General features: G+C 40.3%; 1 protein-coding gene across 1 annotated transcript in view; it reads right to left on the bottom strand.

The window, feature by feature from the left end:
- CA10 (carbonic anhydrase 10) overlaps positions 1-20,893 on the bottom strand; it is a gene marked incomplete at both ends in the record, with an annotated part of 622,237 nt that overhangs the window by 497,788 nt on the left and 103,556 nt on the right. Inside the window, one exon of the mRNA XM_082679881.1 lies at positions 17,567-17,641. Within this exon, the coding sequence (XP_082536007.1) occupies positions 17,567-17,641 (75 nt within the window). The remainder of the gene's footprint in view (positions 1-17,566; positions 17,642-20,893) is intronic.

Below are 20,893 nucleotides of genomic sequence, written 5' to 3'. Positions count from 1 at the left end.
ATGATGACTGAATGAATTAGTGTTTGAAAAGCTCTTAGAACACAAACTAAGAGCTATGCTTTGTTAAATAAAAACAAACAATTAGTCTAGTGTACAGCTCAAGTAGGTAGAGAAAAGGATAGCCTGGATGGGTGTTGATGGAAGATGGGATTAGGGAGGTAGCCTAGAGGAAAAGCAACTTTTATTAATAATATTTCCTAGGGGAAAATGCTTTTATTAAAGGACATTCTTGAAAGGAGTAAAATTCAATCTATTAGTTATCTTTGTATTGGGAAACAATGTCTGGGACATAACTGTTGCTCAAAAAAAAAAAAAAGTGCATTATTTTTATTCTTCTTTCAACCTAAAGCATTCCGGGAGTAAAACAGGCCCTTTCAGGGCCATGATATTAGAGGTCATGATAAATATCATTCTCAAAGGATGGTCATGTCCCATAACACCTGAAGTGGGTGAAAAAGTCATGCATGGATCCATGGCATATCTATGTAACCAATATGCTTATATAATGCAATTTCTCAAGTACAGAGGGACCTGGAAGATCATCAGACTGACCGTGCTTGTTATTTGCCTGTCTCTCAGCTCCAAATCCCTCCTTTCCCCCTTCTATTCTCTGTTCTGTGATGCTGGGGCTGGAACTCTATATGCTGCATTTCCTATCTCCTTTCTGGCTATCTTCATGTCAGGTTCTGCCAGTGAAAGGCATTGGTGGGAATCTGGAAGTTGGGAGGAAGGGAGAAAGTGCCCCTTTCCAGCTTCAGTACTTGTCAACTTTACTGTACCAGCAGCAAAAAGTAATTATGACTAGTTTTCAGCTTTTCCCACCAATCCCAGGTCTGGTCTACAAGGCCTCACCTCCCTCACTAGAATACCACCCCATTGAAGTCTCCAGCTACGGAGCTGCACACACACCCCCACCCTGCCATGCTATCTTAGTATCAAGTGGGCTACAGCTTCCTTGATATTTCAAGCATTTACTGGGCCACACACTTTTATTAATTCAAGAAACCATAAAGCTGTGTATTCTCAAGTACCAGCCACAGGAAATCACCTTCTTAGGAGTATGAGCAGCAGCTTGTAATGCTGTCACCTTAGAGGTTTAAGTTATAGTCCTTCAGGGCCCACCTTCCAATTCCCAAATTCTTAGTGGCCTCTTCCTTTCTGTTCCCCAAGTTCTAAGGGTGGGAGCTGCTCTGGTTTTATTCCTGCCAAGTTGCCTTGGCTCTCCCTTTTTCTGCTTTCAGCTTTCAAACATCTGTGTACCCCAATTTCCCATGTTAAATTCCTATTGTTTGAGATAGCTGGCATGGTTTCTCTTTTCCTAACTGGATTCTGACTGACTCAGCAAACTTACCCTAATGTCATTTTTCAGGATGAGAAAACTGAGCTTCGGAGAGGAGAAATAACTTATTGTACATTACAACAAGGTAGAAACAGATGGTCTAGAACCCAGGTCTCCTGACTGGCAGTCCCCTGTCAATCAGGGATAAGACACTGTACTCATAACCAAGGAATCATAGAACTGGAAGGCACCTCAGTGATCATATCATTTAATGTAGAGATTAGCAGAACTTTCCTGTACAAAAACAAGCCTTGGATGGGACTCGCCCTGTGGGTCCACAGGCCACAGTTTTACAACCCCAGTCTAGCAGTTTTTAAATGATACCATGCATCAGAATCACCTAGAGGGTTTATTATAAACACAGGTTTCAGGGCCCCAATCCCAGAGATTGTAATTCAGCGTGTCTGGGAGCCTGAGAATTTGCATTTCCAACAAGTTGCTAGGTGGTGCTGATGCTGCTGGTCCAGAGACTACACTTGGGGAACCACCCCTATGATTCAACTTCTTTATTTTATACAAAAGGAGAATAATGCCAGATATATTGATTCAATGACCTACATGAGGTTATAAAGCCAGTAAGGGAGGGAATTGGTGCTTCAATCAAAATCTTATTTGTTCTGAAAGTGTGTATGAAGTTCTAACCATATCTTAGGTGCTGTGTTAGGTTCTGGGTATTAAAAACATGAAAATGACATGAGGTGGAAATGAGATAATAGCTGATATAGTGTCTATGAATGCGGGGAAGCATAAGAAGCACTGGGGGGCACCTTCAAGATGGTGGAGGAGTAAGACATGGAGATCACCTTCCTCCCCACAAATACATCAAAACTACATCTATATGTGGAACAACTCCTACAGGAACACTTACTGAATTATGGCAGAAGACCTCAGACTTCCCAAAAGGAAGAAACTCCACACGTGCCTAGGTGGGGCAAAAGGAAGAACAGAGACAAAAGAATAGGGATGGGACCTGCACCTCGGGGAGGGAGCTATGAAGGAGGAAAAGTTTCCACACACTAGGAAGCCCCCTCACTGGCGGAGATGTGGGAAGGGGGGGGCGGGAATCTTCAGAGCCACGGAGGAGAGCACAGGAACAGGGATGCAGAGGGCAAAGCAGAGAGATTCCCGCACAGAGGATCAGTGCCGACCAGCAATCAGCAGCCTGAGAGGCTTGTCTGCTCACCCGCCAAGGCAGGTGGGGGCTGGAACTGAGGCTCGGGCTTCAGAGTTCAGATCCCAGGGAGAGGACTGGGGTTGGCTGTGTGAACACAGCCTGAAGGGAGCTAGTGCGCCAGAGCTAGCCGGGAGGTAGACAGGGAAAAACTCTGGAACTGCCTAAGAGGCAAGAGACAATTGTTTCAGGATGCATGAAGAGAGGGGATACAGAGCACTGCCTAAATGAGCTCAAGAGATGGAAGCGAGCCACGGCTATCAGTGCAGACCCCAGAGATGGGCATGAAATACTAAGGCTGCTGCAACAGCCAACAAGAAGCCTGTGTGCAAGCACAGGTCAAAATCCACACCACCCTTCTGGGAGAATGTGCAGCCCACCACTACCAGGGTCCCATGATCCAGGGACAATTTCTCTGAGAGAATACATGGCCCACCTCAGGCTGTTGCAACGTCATATCAGCCTCAGCCGCTGCAGGCTCACTCCACATCCCGTACCCCTCCCTCCCCCAAGCCTGAGTGAGCCAGAGCCCTATAATCAGCCGCTCCTTTAACCCTGTCCAGTCTGGATGGGGAACAGACACCCTCAGACGACCTACATGCAGTGGCAGAGCTACATTCAAAGCTGAACCCCAAGAGCTGTGTGAACAAAGAAGAGAAAGGGAAATTTTCCCAGCAGCCTCAGGAGCAGCAGATTAAATCTCCACAATCAACTTGATATACCCAGCATCACTGGAATACCTAATGAATCATCCCAACATTGAGGCAGTGGACTTTGGAAGCAACTGTAGACTTGGGGTCTGCTTTCTGCATCTCATTTGTCTCTGGTTGTATGTTTATCTTAGTTTAGTATTTAGAGCTTATTATAATTGGTAGATTTGTTTATTGATTTGGTTGCTCTCTTCCTTTTTTTATTTATATATATATTTTTTTTTTTTCCTTTTTCTCTTTTTGTGAGTGTGTATGTGTATACTTCTTTGTGTGATTTTGTCTGTATAGCTTCACTTTTGTGATTTATCCTAGGGTTCTGACTGTCCATTCTGATTTTTTTCTTTTTTACAATAGTTTTTACCACTTGTTATCATTGGAAGATTTGTTTTTTAGTATCATTGCTCTCTTCTTTCTTTCTCTCTTTCTTTTTTTATTACTTTTAATGTTTTTATTTTGAATAATTTTTTTTCTATTTTAATAACTTTGTTTTATTTATTTTTTCTTTCTTTCCTTTTTTTTTTTTTCTCCCTTTTCTTCTGAGCTGTGTGGCTAACAGCATCTTGATGCTCTGGCCAGGTGTCAGGCCCAAGCCTCTGATGTGGGAGAGCTGAGCTCAGGATATTTGTCCACCAGAGACCTCCCAGCCAGGTGTAATATCAAACAGCGAAAGCTCTCCCAGAGATCTCCATCTCAACGCTAAGATCCAGCTCCACTCAACAGCCAGCAAGCTACAGTGTTGGACACACTATGCCAAACAACTAGCAAGACAGGAACACAACCCCATCCATTAGTAGAGAGGCTGCCTAAAATCATAATAAGGCCACAGACACCCCAAAACACACAACAGGATATAGTCCTTCCCACCAGAAAGACAAGATCCAGCTTCAGGCACCAGAATACCGGCACCAGTCCCCTCCACCAGGAAGCCTACACAACTCACTGAATGAACCTTAGCCACTGGTAGCACACACCAAAAACAATGGGAACTACGAACCTGCAGCCTGAAAAATGGAGACACCAAACACAGTAAGTTATGCAAAATGAGAAGACAGAGAAAACCACAGCAGATGAAGGAGCAAAGTAAAAACGCACCAGACCAAACAAATGAAGAGGAAAAAGGCAGTCTATCTGAAAAAGACTTCAGAGTAATGATAATAAAGATAATCAAAATCTTGGAAATGGAGTGGAGAACATAAAACAAATGTTTAACAAGGACCTAGAAGAACTAAAGAGCAAACAAACAATGATGAATGACACAAGAAATGAAACTAAAAATTCTCTAGAAGGAATCAATAGCAGCATAACTGAAGGCAGAAGAACAGATAAGTGACCTGGAAGATAAAACAGTAGAAAAAGCTACCACAGAGCAGAATAAAGAAAAAAGAATGAAAAGAATTAAGGACAACCTCAGAGACATCTGGAACAACATCAAACACACCAACATTCAAATTATAGGGGTCCCAGAAGAAGAAGAGGAAAAAAAAAAAGGGACTGAGAAAGTATTTGAACACATTATAGTTGAAAACTTCCCTAATATGGGTAAGGAAATAATCAAGTCCAGGAAGCACAGAGAGTCCCATACAGGATAAATCCAAGGAGAAACACACCAAGACACATATTAATCAAACTATCAAAAATTAAATACAAAGAACAAATATTAAAAGCAACAAGGGAAAAGCAGTAATTAACATACAAGGGAATCCCCATAAGGTTAACAGTTGATCTGTCAGCACAAAATCTGGAAGCCAGAAGGGAGTGGCAAGACATATTTAAAGTGATGAAAGGGAAAAACCTACAAGCAAAATTACTCTACCCAGGAAGGAACTCATTAAGATTCGAGTGAGAAATTAAAACCTTTACAAACAAGCAAAAGCTAAGAGAATTCAACACCACCAAACAGCTTTACAATAAATGCTAAAAGAACTTCTCTAGGCAGGAAACACAAGAAAAGGAAAGGACCTACAATAACAAACACAAAACAATTAAGAAAATGGTAATAGGAACATACATATTGATAATTACCTTAAATGTAAAAGGATTAAATGCTCCAACCAAAAGACATAGATTGGTTGAATGGATACGAAAACAAGAACTATATATATTCTGCCTACAAGAGACCCACTTCAGACCAAGGGACACATACAGCCTGAAAGTAAGGGGATGGAAAAAGATATTCCATGCAAAGGGAAATCAAAAGAAACCTGGAGTAGCAATTCTCATATCAGACAAAATAGACTTTAAAATAAAGACTATTAGAAGAGACAAAGAAGTACACTACATAATGATCAAAGGATAAATCCAAGATGAAGATATAACAATTTTTAATATTTATGAACCCAACTTAGGAGCACCTCAATACATAAGGCAAATGCTAACAGACATAAAAGCGGAAAACAACAGTAATAAAATAATAGTAGGGGACTTTAACACCCCACTTTCACCAATGGACAGATCATCCAAAATGAAAATAAATAAGGAACACAAGCTTTAAATGATACATTAAACAAGACAGACTTAACTGCTATTTATAGGACACTCCATCCAAAAACAACAGAATACACTTTTATCTCAAGTGCCCATGTAACATTCTCCAGGAAAGGTCATATCTGGGGTCACAAATCAAGCCTTTGAAAATTTAAGAAAACTGGAATCATATTAAGTAACTTTTCTGACCACAACACTATGAGACTAGATATCAATTACAGGAAAAAATCTGTAAAATATACAAACACAGGGAAGTTAAATGATACACTACTAAATAACCAAGAGATCACTGGTGAAATCAAAGAGGAAATCAAAAAATACCTAGAAACAAGTGACAATGAAAACATGATGACACAAAACCTATGGGATGCAGCAAAAGCAGTTCTAAGAGGGAAGTTTACAGCAATACAATCCTACCTCAGGAAACAAGAAACATCTAAAATAAACAACCTAACCTTACACGTAATGGAATTAGAGAAAGCAGAACAAAAACACCCGAAAGTTAGCAGAAGAAAAGAAATCATAAATATTAGATCAGAAAAAAAATGAAAAAGAAACGAAGGAAACAATAATAAAGAACAATAAAACTGAAGGATGGTTCTTTGAGAAGATAAACAAAATTGATAAACCATTAGCCAGACTCATCAAGAAAAAAAGGGAGAAGACTCAAATCAATAGAATTACAAATGAAAAAGAAGTAACAACTGACACTGCAGAAATACAAAAGATCATGAGAGATTACTACAAGCAACTCTATGCCAATAAAATGGACAACCTGGAAGAAATGGACAAATTCTTAGAAATGCACAACGCTTCTGAGACTGAACCAGGAAGAAATAGACAATAAAAGCAGACCAATCACAAGCACTGAAATTGAAATTGTGATTAAAAATCTTCCAGCAAACCAAAGCCCAGGACCGGATGGCTTCACAGGAGAATTCTATCAAACATTTAGAGAAGAGCTAACACCTAACCTTCTCAAACTCTTCCAAAATATAGCAGAGGGAGGAACACTCACAAACTCATTCTACAAGCGCACCATCACCCTTATACCAAAACCACATAAAAATGCCACAAATAAAGGAAACTACAGGCCAATATCACTGATATTGCAAATGTCACTGATAGATGCCAAAATCATCAACAAAATACTAGGAAATAGAATCCACCAGCACATTAAAAGGATCACACACCATGATCAATTGGGGTTTATTCCAGGAATACAAGGATTCTTGAATATATGCAAATCAATCAATGTGATAAGCCATATTAACAAATAGAAGGAGAAAACCATATGATAATCTCAATAAATGCAGAAAAAGCTTTTGACAAAATCCAACACTCACTTATGATAAAAAAAAACCCTCCAGAAAGTAGGTATAGAGGGAACATACCTCAACATAATAAAGGCCATATATGACAAACCCACAGCAACATCTTCCTCAATGGTGAAAAACTGAAACCATTTCCACTAAGATCAGGAACAAGACAAGACTGCCCACTCTAACCACCATTATTCAACTTGGTTTTGGAAGTTTTAGCCACAGCAATCAGAGAAGAAAAAGAAATAAAAGGAATCCAAATCAGAAAATGAGAAGTGAAACTGTCACTGTTTGCAGATGACATGATAGTATACATAGAGAATCCTAAAGATGCTACCACAAAACTACTAGAGCTAATCAATGAATTTGGTAAACTAGAAGGAAACAAAATTAATGCACAGAAATCTCTTGCATTCCTATACTCTAATGAAGAAAAATCTGAAAAAGAAATTAAAGAAACACTTCCATTTAAAACTGCAACAGAAAGAATAAAATACCTAGGAATAAACCTACCTAAGGAGGCCAAAGACCTGTATGCAGAAAACTATGACACTGATCAAATAAATTAAAGATGACACAAACAGATGGAGAGTTATACCATGTTCTTGGATTGGAAGAATCAATATTATGAAAATGACTATACTACCCAAAGCAATCTACAGAGTCAATGCAATCCCTATCAAACTACCAATCGCATTTTTCACAGAAGTGAAACAAAAAAAATCACAATTTGTTGTATGGAAACACAAAAGACCCTTAAGAAACACAAAAGACCCTTAAGAACCAATTGCATTTTTCACAGAAGTAAAACAAAAAAAAAATCACAATTTGTTGTATAGAAACACAAAAGACCCAAAGCAATCTTGAGAAATAAAAATGGGGCTCCTTGACTTCAGACTATACTACAAAGCTACAGTAATCAAAACAGTATGGTAGGAAGGAGCTTCAAGATGGTGGAAGAGTAAGACATGGAGATCACCTTCCTCCCCACAAATACATCAGAAACACATCTACATGTGTAACAACTCCTGCAGAACACCTATTGAACACTGGTAGAAGACCTCAGACCCCGCAAAAGGCAAGAAACTCCCCAAGTACCTGGGTAGGGCAAAAAAAAAAAGAAAAAACAGAGACAAAAGAATAGGGACGGTGCTGCAACAGTGGGAGGGAACTGTGAAGGAGGAAAGGATTCCAATCACTAGGAAGCCCCTTCGCGGGTGGAGACTGTGGGTGGCAGAGGGGGGAGCTTCGGAGCCATGGAGGAGAGTGCAGCAACAGGGGTGCAGAGGGAAAAGCGGAGAGATTCCCACACAGAGGATCGGTGCCAACCAGCACTCACCAGCCTGAAAGGCTTGTCTGCTCACCAGCCAGGGCAGGTGGGGTCTGGGAACTGAGCCTTGGGCTTCGGAGGTCAGATCCCAGGGAGAAGACTGGGGTTGGCTGCGTGAACACAACCTGATGGGGGCTGGTGCACCACAGCTAGCCGGGAGGGAGTCTGGGAAAAAGTCTGGAGCTGCCGAAGATAAAAGAGACTTTTTCTTGCCTCTTTGTTTCCTGGTGACCGAGGAGAGGGGATTAAGAGTGCCGCTTAAAGGAGCTCCAGAGATGGGCATGAGCCATGGCTATCAGTGCTGACCCCAGAGACGGGCATGAGATGCTAAGCCTGCTGCTGTAGTCACCAAGTAGCCTGTGAGGAAGCACAGGTCACTATCCACACCTCCCCTCCTGGGAGCCTGTGTACCTGCCACTGCCAGGGTCCCGTGATCCAGGGACAACTTCCCTGGGAGAACGCACCGTGCGCCTCACACTGGTGCAACGTTACACCGGCCTCTGCTGCCACAGGCTTGCCCTGCATCCGTACCCCTCCATCCCCCCCAGCCTGAGTAAGCTAAAGCCCCCGAATCAGCTCATCCTTTAACCCTGTCCTGTATGAGCAAAGAACAGACGCCCTCAGATGACTACATGCAGAGGCGGGTCCAAATCCAAAGCTGAACCCTGGGAGCTGTGCGAACAAGAGAAAGGGAAATTTCTCGCAGTAGCCTCAGGAGCAGAGGATTAAATCTCCACAATCAACTTGATGTACCCTACATCTGTGGAATACCTGAAGAGACAACGAATCATCCCAAATTGAGGAGGTGGACTTTGGGAGCAATGATATATATATATATATTTCCCTTTTTCTCTTTCTGTGAGTGTGTATGTGTATGCTTCTGTGTGTGATTTTGTCTGTATAGCTTTACTTTTACCATTTGTCCCAGGGTTCTGTCTCTCCATTGTTTTGGGGTTTTTTTGTTGTTTCTTTTTATCACTTAAAAAGAATATTTTTTCTTAACAATTATTTTTTATTTTAAAAACTATTTTATTTTACTTTATTTTATTTTACTTTATCTTTTTTCTTTCTCTCTCTCTCTCTCTCCCTCCCTCCCTCCCTCCCTCTCTCTCTCTCTCTCTCTCTTTCTTTCTTCCTTCTACTAATTCTTTCTTTCTACTTTTTCTCCCTTTTATTCTTAGCTGTGTGGATGAAAGGCTCTTGGTGCTGCACCCAGGAGTCAGTGCTATGCCTCTGAGGTGGGAGAGCCAACTTCAGGACACTGGTCCACAAGAGACCTCCCAGCTCCATGTAATATCAAATGATGAAAATCTCCCAGAGATCTCCATCTCAACGCCAAGACCCAGCTCCACTCAACACCCAGCAAGCTATAGTGTAAGACACCCTATGCCAAACAACTAGCAAGACAGCAACACAACCCCATCCATTAGCAGAGAGGCTGCCTAAAATTATAATAAGGCCACAGACACCCCACTACACACCACCAGACATGGACCTGCCCACCAGAAAGACAAGATCCAGCCTCATCCACCAGAACACAAGTACTAGTCCCCTGCACCAGGGAGCCTACACAACCCACTGAATCAACCTTAGCCACTGGGGATAGACACCAAAAACAATGAAAACTATGAACCTGCAGCCTGCGAAAAGGAGACCCCAAACACAGAAAATTAAGTAAAATAAGACAGAGAAACACACAGCAGATGAAGGAGCAAGGCAAAAACCCACCAGACCTAGTAAATTTCCTTTAGAATTTGTTGTAGAGCTGGTTTTGTGGTGCTGAATTCTCTTCGCTTTTGCTTCTCTGTAAAGGTTTTAATTTCTCTGTTAAATCTGAATGAGATCCTTCTGGGTAGAGTAAACTTGTTTGTAGGCTTTTCCCTTTCATCACTTTAAATATGTCCTGCCACTCCCTTCTGGCTTTCAGAGTTTCTGCTGAATGGTCAGCTGTTAACCTTATGGGGATTCCCTTGTATGCTATTTGTTGCTTTTCCCTTGCAGTTGATTTCTAGTCTCACATTATTGTGACTCAAAAAAATGTTTGACATGATTTCAATTTTCTTGAATTTACTTAAACTTATTTTGTCACCCAGCATGTGATCTATCCTGGAGACTGTTCCATGTGCACTTGAAAAGAATGTGTATTCTGCTGCTTTGGATGGAAAGTTCTATACACATCTACTAAGTTCATTTGGTCTAATGCGTCATTTAACGTCAGTGTTTCCCTAATGATTTTCTATCTCGATGGTCTGTCCATTGATGTAAGTGAAGTGCTAAAGTCCCCAATATTGGGCTTCCCTGGTGGTGCAGTGGTTGAGAGTCCAACTGCTGATGCAGGGGAAACGGGTTTGTGCCCCGGTCTGGGAGGATCCCGCATACTGCGGAGCAGCTGGGCCTGTGAGCCATGGCCGCTGAGCCTGCGCGTCCGGAGCCTGTGCTCCACAATGGGAGAGACCACAACAGTGAGAGGCCCGTGTGCAGCAAAAAAAAAGTCCCCAATATTATTGTGTTACTGCCAATTTCTCACTTTATGTCTGTTAATATTTGCTTTATGTATTTAGATGCTTCTATGTTGGAACCATATATATTTCTAATTATCTAATCTTCTTCGTGGATTGATCCCTTGATCATTGTGCCTATATAATGTAGAAAATCATTATTTACTTCATTTACCATATATTTGCCTTTACCAATTAGAGTATTAGTAGACATTTCATATGCAAGACTTTGCACCAGGCAGAAGTCTGGGGTTGGCTACTTTATTCTTGGTTTACCCTGTAAACAGCACAGCTAACAGTAACCTCACACTAAGTATATGTTTGAAACAACTCATTCCAATGCCTCCAAAATTTAACTCACAGTATGCTTTACATACCAGAGAAGCTTCCATCCACTGCTTTTCCTTCAGACATATATGTGCTCATCCGTCTGCCCTGCCTATGCTCCACCATCCTGGTTGCAGCTTTCCTTTCATCACTTTAAATATATTGTGCCGCAGGCTTCCCTGGTGGCTCAGTGGTTGAGAGTCCGCCTGCCGATGCAGGGGACACGAGTTTGTTCCCTGGTCCAGGAAGATCCCACATGCTGCGGAGCGGCTAGGCCCATGAGCCATGGCTGCTGAGCCTGTGCATCCGGAGCCTGTGCTCCGCAATGGGAGAGGCCACAACAGTGAGAGACCCGTGTACCACAAAAAAAAAAAAAATATATATATATATATAGTGCCACTCCCTTCTGACCCGCAGAAAAGTCTGCTGATAGCCTTATGGGTGTTCCCTTGTATGTAACTTGTTGCTTTTCCCTGGCCACTTTTATTATTCTCTCTTTATCTTTAATTTTTGCCATTTTAATTACAATGTGTCTTGATGTAGTCCCCTTTGAGTTGATCTTGTTTGGGACTCTCTGTGCTTCCTGGACCTTGATGTCTGTTTCCTTTCCCAGGTTAGGGAAATTTTCAGCTCTTATGTCTTCAAATATGTTCTCTGTCCCTTTCTCTCTCTCTTTTCCTTCTGAGATTCCTATAATGTGAATGTCAGTACACTTGATGTTGTTTCCGAGGTCTTTTAAATTGTCCTCATTTCTTTTTGTTCTTTTTTCTCTTTTTGTTCAGCTTCAATGATTTCCACTTCTCTGTCTTCCAATGCACTGAATTGTTCCTCTGTATCATCTACTCTACTGTTGGTTCCTTCTAGTGTACTTTTTATTTCAGATATTGTATGTTTCAGCTCTGTCTGGTTCTTCTTTACATTTTTAAACTCTGTTAAAATGTTTAACTTCTCACTCTGTTTATCCAAACTTCTCTCAAGTTCTTTGAACATCTTTATGATCATTACTTTGAACTCTTTATTAGGTAGACTGCTTATCTCCACTTCACTTAGTTTTTCTGTGGTTTTATTTTGTTCTTTCATTTGGAACATATTCCTCTGTTGCCTAATTTTTCTTAATTTGCTCTTTTTATTTCTATGCATTTGGAAGGTTGCTTACATTTCTCAATTGTGGAGAAGTGGCTTTTTTGTGGAAGATGTCCTAGGTATCCCAGCAGCACACTCACCTCTGGTCGACAGAGCTATATACTCTAGTGTGCTCCTATATGGGCTGAGTGTGTTGGTTGCCAGCCCTGCCTTGTGACGAGGCTACCAGTCACTGGTGGGCAGGGCTGGGTCACAAAGTGGCTGATTTCAAAGCTCCAGCAGTTCCTGGGGCTAGTGGCTGGATCCAGGTCCCAGGGTCTCTGGCTGCAGGGCCCAGGGGGTCTCAGAGTTGGTGCCTGTCCACTGGTTGGTGAGGGTGGTCTGGAGCTATTTATGCTGGGTCCTGGGCCCTCTGGTGTAAAAGCTGGGTTCTGGAATGGCTGTGGGCTCAGGGGGCTTTAAGGCAGCCACCCTGTTGGTGGGTGAGGACAGTTCCAGCACTAATAAGCTACAGAGAGGACTCCAAAATAGTGCTTGCCAGAATCAGTGTAACTGTGGTAGAACAAGATCCCCAAAATGACTGCCACCAGTGTCTGTATTCCCAGGATGAGCTCCAGTTACCCTCTGTCTCTCCAGGAGACTCTCTAAGATCAGCAAGTTGGTATGACCCAGAATCCTTTCAAATTACTGCTTCTTTCCTGGGTCCTGCAGTGTGTGAGATTTTGTGTGGGCCTTTTAAGGTTGGAGTCTCTATTTCCCACAGCCCTCTGACTCTCCCAAAAGTAAGCCCTGATGGCTTTCAAAGCCAAACATTCTGGGGGCTCATCTTCATGGTGCAGAACCCCCAGGCTGGGCAGCCCAGTGTGGGGCTTGGATCCCATGCTCCTTGCAACTATAATTATCCTCCCATTTGTGGATGGCCCACCTGGGTCTATGGGTCTCGACTATACTGCTTCTCTGACCCTTTTACCTGTCCTGTTGTGGTTCCTTCTTTACACCTTTAGTTGTATATCTTTTATGCTAGTCTTCTGGTCTTTTTCATCAATAGCTACACTGTAAATATGTGTAATTTTGTCATGTCCATGGCCATTTGGCTCATAGCTGGCTTTTTAAAATTTACATTTGATTGTGTCACTCCAGAGCTTAAAAATGTCTTATAATCCCTCTATTTAAAAAACAGAACAAAACAAAACAACCAAAAAGCTGTGCCTAAGCTCTTGAACATGGAACACAAAGAATTTAACAGCATGGCCCCTGATGACCTTGCTGGTCTCCTCATTCATCACATCTTATCGTGTACCCTGCCTCTTAGAGACTCAGAGGTACCCAGCATTCCCCAAACCCACAGTGAATTTTCACTCCTCTTTGCCAGTGCTGTTTATCCTGATAATCCTCACATTCTTCTCCTTATCCACTTTGGATAATCCTGAAGATTGTCAAGACCCAAGACTTCCTTCCTTCCTTCTGCTCTGTATTGAGAAATGTGACTCTTGAAGAATTTTTTGGGCTGCAAGTAACAGAAAGCCTGACTCAAAGTGGCTCCAACAACAAGATGTTTTTTTTATCTCAAGAAAAAAAATGCTGAGGCAGTTCCATGGTTAATTCAATACTCAAGTGGCCCATAAAAGATCTTGGTTCTTTCCAACTTTCTGTTCTGCCATCTTTAGTGTGGCTTTTGTTCCCAAGTTTTTTCAGTGGACTCCCCTCACAAGTGATGGAGAGAACTATTTATCATATGTTCATATCTGTGTTAGTGTATTAGTCAGGGTGTTCCAGAGAAACAGAACCAATAGAATGTGTGTGTTTGTGTGTGTGTGGGGGGGGAGTCTACAGAGAGAGAAATTTATTTTAAGGAATGGGCTCACATGATTATGGAGGCTGACAAATCTGAAATTTTCAAGGTAGGCCAGCAGCCTGGAGGCCCAGTTGATGTTGCAGCTGAAGGCCAAAAACTTCTGGAAACACAAGTTCCCTCAGCCTTTTTCTCTTAAGGCCCACAACTGATTGCATGAGGCCCACCAACATTATGGAGAGTAATCTGCTTTACTCAGAGTCTACCAGTATAAATGCTAATCTCATTTTAAAAATATCTTCACAGAAAAGTCTAGAATAATGTTTGATCAGATATCTGGGTACTGTGGGTCAGCCAAGTTGACACATAAAAGTAGCCATCATGACGTCTAAATCAATCACTGTCAAAAAAAGAGGCTGAAATCACCATGGTGTAGATATAGCCAAGAGTAACCTTCTGGGGCTAGGAAGGTCTCCTTCCCTGAGCACATGACTATGTGGAGGTAAACACCCAAATAAAATTGGTGCTCTGTCTGTAAGGCAGATGGTGGTTATGGGTGATGCTGGATGAAGATACAGATTTAAGCAAGTAAACAACAAAATCTGTTAAACACCAGGCAGGCTGAATCCCAACGCTTTATGGCCTCCTTTATATGTCTTATAAACCCTATTACAGCCCTTATACTAAGTCATGGGTTTATTGCTTTATTTCCTCTTTAGACTGTGGGTTTATCCTTGTATAAGAACTATGTATCAGTTAGCTCTTTATCAACAGTCCCACACATGTGCTCAGTATCAGGTGGCTACTCCTTAAGTACTATTGAACTGAACAAAGTGGGCTATTCTGACACTAAATCAACCTTGTGTTTGCCATCACTGTAGAAATCATGTATTTTTATCTACTACAAGCTTTGTTAAGGTAACAGATTCACAACTATTATGTCAACTGATAATTATTTATGGACACTCTAGTAAAAGCTCATGGACAATAAAACTTGTCCAAATAATCTAGTCATAAGAGATTCTCTTCTCTTTTACACATCGATAATCTGAAAAAAATCCCAGGGCAAAGTAAAGAACATTCTTAACCTTATATTCAGTAATGATAATGAGAGAAAAAGGGACCATTGGCCTAAGCACCAATTCAGATAAAGTGGGTCATCTGGAGTCTGTGAGATGTTAGAGCCTAAGGTCCAATTACTTAATTCACAAATTCTCATGACTCTTATCTTTTTAAAGACATCTGAAATTCCCAAAAGTTTAGGAATTGAGATTATCAGATACCAGTCTTCTTTACCAAGAAGCCAAAGAATTTTGGGACTGTTAAATCTAGAGAATGATGAAGTTTCCTCTCCAGCGGTCACTGTATGGAGACACTTTGAGCTTACAAATTCAAGGAACATTTACTAAGCACCTTCCATGTTCTAGCATCATGAGAGACCCTCACTTGCATGATTACATTTTTTAATTTACAGTTCTCTTCCTTTCTCAAACAGAGAAGTATCAAATATCCAGTTATGTTGTTATGATAAAATAATGATAGAAATGCCAACAGCATTACAGGTACTGACTCACACGATGCACCAGACACTTTACCTACATTATGCAATTTAATCCTCACAAAACTTTGTGAGGATGATTTGGTCCTTATCTTCATTCTAACAGATGAAGAACCTGGGGGAATGAGAGTTGGTAGGTGACTTGCTGACAGTTCTACCAGAAGGAAGCCATAGAGTCTAGATTCAGCTCCAGGTCTGTCCAACTCCAGAGTTCATGCTCATAACTCCACACCTTACTGGTTCCCATATAGACGGTTTTATACATATTACCTCATTTAAAACTTGAAATAAGGGAAACTTAAATTCTTTTAAATCAACACATAAAGGAAAGATAAAACTTCTTTCCTGTGGTTGTCTTAGAAGCAACAACAAACTCAAAATAGGGACTTAAGTACATGTAAAGGAAAAATGTGTCAACAAAGGGGAAAAAGTCAAAAAACTGTGGAGCAGAAAAGCAAAATTTTCCAGAATGTATCCAGTATTATCCATGAGCATTTCAGTCACTATGGAGAATATTACTAGTTTAGCAAGATTTATAATCTGGCAGAATGCCCTTTGTTGCTCTAATTTAATAATCACGAAGCATAAAAATATTATTATAAATGTAATTTCTGGGATGTCTTGAATATGAGAAGAAGATTCCTCAGAAAAAAATACACAACCTTCTATTGATTGGAAAGGGATGCCCCCAATTGTAAGTGTAAAATGTCATATATCTATATCATGCCATATGAACACATCTGTGTCAATTAAATTATTGTAAGAATATTATTAGAAACTTGATCATATCTGGGTGAATTAATCAAGCCCAGTTTCTATGCCGACTGGGCCAAGACATAAATGTATCATAGTAAATTTATCAAGTTAATAATACTAATTTATGAAACTATTCAGCAGTCAACTGGCTTTTCCCTGGGTCATTCACTCTCTCTCACCATGCCTGCTTTCCTCTTAATGAAAAGCTTCAAAGGTACGTATTTATGTCCCACAATACAAATGAAAAAAGTGATGCTCAGAGGAGTTTAGCAACTTGCTTAGCTCTGCACAGCTGATATAATGAACTATACAGAAGGACAGGAAAAGACGACATAGCATCCAAGAATGAACCAGGTGACCTGGGGGCACCGCTCTTCCCACCTGCCACTAACTACAAAGACCTCAACTGACACTTGACCTCTGTTTTCATTGCCTGATTTGGAACCCCACATTGCCTCCTCTTGAGAGCTTTATCTCTTACCCTCTCACATATAAGCAGTTAAAAATACTTTGAAATATCTCACCTGCCTTCCCTTCCATCCTTCTCTTTAACATTCATGCTCTTTCTCTTTCCTCTTTCCCTACAATCTTGAAGAAGCAGAAGACTGAGGACTATAATTAGGATAAGAGTAGTGGGGGAAGACAACGACACTCTACCTTGTCTCAAAACTAATGTTATGGTATGTTTCTGGCTTTAACCTGTCTTCAGTTCTCTCCTCCCATGCTGAAAACATTCACTTTACCTATGATTTTTTTACCTGGTATTTGGCCCAATCTGCTAAGTCCTGACCGTGAATGCTACTGAAGTGACATCAGAGACGGCGTGCATCCCAGCAAGCCTCATTGCTAGTTTTCAGACTTCCTGTTTCATTAACATTAAAAAATCACTCTTTCTCAACCAAATTTTAGCATACAGAACCTCAACCCCAACTCTTGCATTGCCCTCTCCCTGACACAGCCACCTGTAGATGGAAGGACATTAAGATGTAAGCACAGATGGAAAAACGTAGTCTTGGTTAAATTACCACTCACTTAATAAACTTTCTCTTGATGGAGGATTCATCTAACACATAAGTCAGACTATGATGCCTTTTGCAATACATTCCATGCCATGTAGCAAATGCAAAATTCTGGAAATAATACTACATTTCACTCAAATTATTTTCTTAAAAATAAAGTAATAAATGTGCATTTACCTGGGACAAAGCTTCCCTGGACCACCTCCTTGTATGCCCACCAGCCTTCATGGATTTTTGGTGAGTTCTGTTGAGCTAAAGCAAAAACAAAAGAGAAAACAGACTAAGATGAAAGCAGAGAAGTACTGTGTCCATGTTGTCCAAGAAAGAAGACTGACTATACATAAAATAATTCTTTTCTACCCATAAGTCATACTACAAACTGTAACAGCAGCCTACCACATCGTTATTTTCAAACTGATTATTAACCTGTAAATATACTGTCATAAAGTTTTATAAAAAACACTCAGGATATTTCTACTGATGAGAAATAGTAAGTATGTATTTAAGCCTATTTGAATTGCCCTGTCACTTATCTCTACCTCTATCTCACCTCTTTTCTTTACCTCTCCCTACACACATATACACACACACATCCATATAAGGAATACCTATCAGTCTGACTGAAGCATCAATTCAAGAAACATCATTTAAAAGGAAGAAGGAAAAAGAAGCCCCTGGATAGTTGAGTACTGCAACTGACAAAAGTATCACTGAAAGCCTCTGTTCCATGAAGAGAGTTGCAAAACTTTTTGTTCTCTCTTCATCTCCAATCATTGTTTCTTCAACTACCCCATCCACTCAGATGTGGAATTATTTAAGATTTTAGCAGGCAGCAAGATAATTAGACCGTCTGAATCAAGTCTATTATAATGATGGAACTGTAGAGTTTTCATTAGCTTTCTTTAACATGCATTGTGAATGATCCAGATTCACCCTGCTAAAATCAGTCAGCCTAAGCAGGGCCCACTTGATGCCCATCAATTACAAAATATAGGCTAGAACTGAATACAGGCTAGAATTGAAGAAAATAAAGACATTTTACATAATATGTTTTCAAATTCCCAGTCTGGCTACCTACTGCTTGGCAATTTGGAAAGACAGGGCAGCACATTTAAAAGGCACCTCATTTAAAGTTCTGTTATACTACTACAGTAGTTTATCTGAGCTAGAGCACCAAGATAAGTACTGCATTTCCATTTTAACGTCTCCCAGCCAGATTGTCAATAATCATCTTGTTGTTGTTTACATCTGATTTCCCGTGGGTGGAGAGCTAAGAATTTCTCAGAACAAACGGGTGAACAGAAAGCAGCCTTATTTTCCACTGTGTTCTCTTCTTCTCTTTGTCTGTGGATTTGGATTTCCTTACTTGATGTGCAACCAGCCCCTGGGAAAAATCCAGCTGTCTAATAAAAAAAATTGTGTTGACAATAAATGCTGTCATCACTGTCAGATGATGAAATACACATAGCAAAGGCCCTTCTTTTGATAGTAAGGAAAAACTATTTCAATTTTATACTCCTTTTTGTTGTTGTGGCAGTTCCAACCACAGAAGATGGGTATAACCTAGAATCACCTTACACACTGGGCCAGACCCAAGCAAGCTGACATCAAAATTTGCATTGGGAAATAAATAAAGAAAAAAAATGGTGATGGAGCAGCGTATATTACTTTCACTCAAAAGACTTAGAATGAGATCATGGTTAAAAGGCTCAAAGGTAGTTGGAGCTGAAAATCAACAGAAGGAAAGTTACTAACATTGCTGATTCCAATAATCTCTGCAATTTGGATTTGCCACAAATTCTGATGTCATAATCTTCACAAAATTTCTGTTCACCTGCTTTTCCCAAGGAGACCATGTTTATTGCTCTCTCCACACCTTTGTTCTACTCTTTTTTTTTTTCTGGAATTCCATCTTTATCTACTTATTGACTAGTCTTACTCAATCCTCAAAGCCTTACAAGTTCTCACTGCTTTCAGTAAATTTCTCCTATCATTCTACCTCCACTGTAGCCCCTCCTCTCCCTAAATTTCAGGACTTTACTGTCCACTGATTATTTGTCACTTGAAACATTTATTGAGGTCCTGTGATTGTCAGGTAGTGTTCTAAGAATCAAGAATACAAAGTTGCTATTTTCCAAAAACTTACATTCTACTGGAAGGAGACACAAAAAAGCAAAAAAAACCTGAATTAAACTATAAGAAGAATAAAATCTGAGAAAACAATAAGGCAAAAGAGTCATATATCACAATGTTCATTGCAGCACTATTTACAATAGCCAGGAAATGGAAGCAACCTAAGTGTCCATTGACAAAAGAATGGATAAAGAATAAGAGGCACATATATACAATGGAATATTACTCACCATAAAAAGAAATGAAATTGAGTTACTTGTAGTGAGGTGGAGGGACCTAGAATCTGTCATACAGAGTGAAGTAAGTCAGAAAGAGAAAAACAAATACTGTATGCTAACACATATGTATGGAATCTTTAAAAAAAAACTGTTTCAAAAGAACCTAGGGGCAGGACAGGAATAAAGACACAGACATAGAGAATGGACTTGAGGACACAGGGATGGGGAATAGCAAGCTGGGACGAAGTGACATTGATATATATACATCACCAAATGTAAAATAGATAGCTAGTGGGAAGCAGCTGCATAGTACACGGAGACCAGCTCGGTGCTTTGTGACCACCTAGAGTGGTGAGATATGGAGGGTGAGAGGGAGACACAAGAGGGAGATGATATGGGGAAATACGTACACTATAGCTGATCCACTTTGTTATACAGCAGAAACTAACACAACAATGTAAAGCAATTATATTCCAATAAAGATGTTTTTTAAAAAATGGATTAAAGACCTATTAAAGACCTAAATGTAAGACTGGACATTATAAAACTCTTCGAGGAAAACATAGGAAGAACACCCTTTGACATAAATCACAGCAAGATCTTTTATGATCCACCTCCTAGAGTAATGGAAATAAAAACAAAAATAAACAAATGGGACCTAATGAAACTTAAAAGCTTTTGCACAGCAAAGGAAACTATAAACAAAATGAAAATACAACCCTCAGATGAGAAAAAATATTTGCAAATGAATCAATGGACAAAGGATTAATCTCCAAAATGTATAAACAGCTCATGCAGTTCAATATTAATAAAACAAACAACCCAATCCAAAAATGGGGAGAAGACCTAAATAGACATTTCTCCAAAGAAGACATACAGATGGCCAAAAGACACTTGAAAAGCTGCTCAACGTCACTAATTATTAGAGAAATGCAATTCAAAACTACAATGAGGTATCACCTCACACCGGTTAGAAAGGGCATCATCAGAAAATCTACAAACAACAAATCCTGGAGAGGGTGTGGAGAAAAGGGAACCCTCTTACACTGTTGGTGGGAATGTAAATTGATACAGCCACTATGGAGAACAGTATGAATGTTCCTTACAAAACTAAAAATAGAATTACCATATGACCCAGAAATCTCACTACTGG

The sequence above is a fragment of the Grampus griseus genome, assembly GCF_964374135.1.
Source record: "Grampus griseus genome assembly, chromosome: 20".
Taxonomy (NCBI): Eukaryota; Metazoa; Chordata; class Mammalia; order Artiodactyla; family Delphinidae; genus Grampus; species Grampus griseus.
The sequence above is the reverse complement of the archived record's forward strand: the minus strand, read 5'-3'. Positions and strand labels throughout refer to the sequence as shown.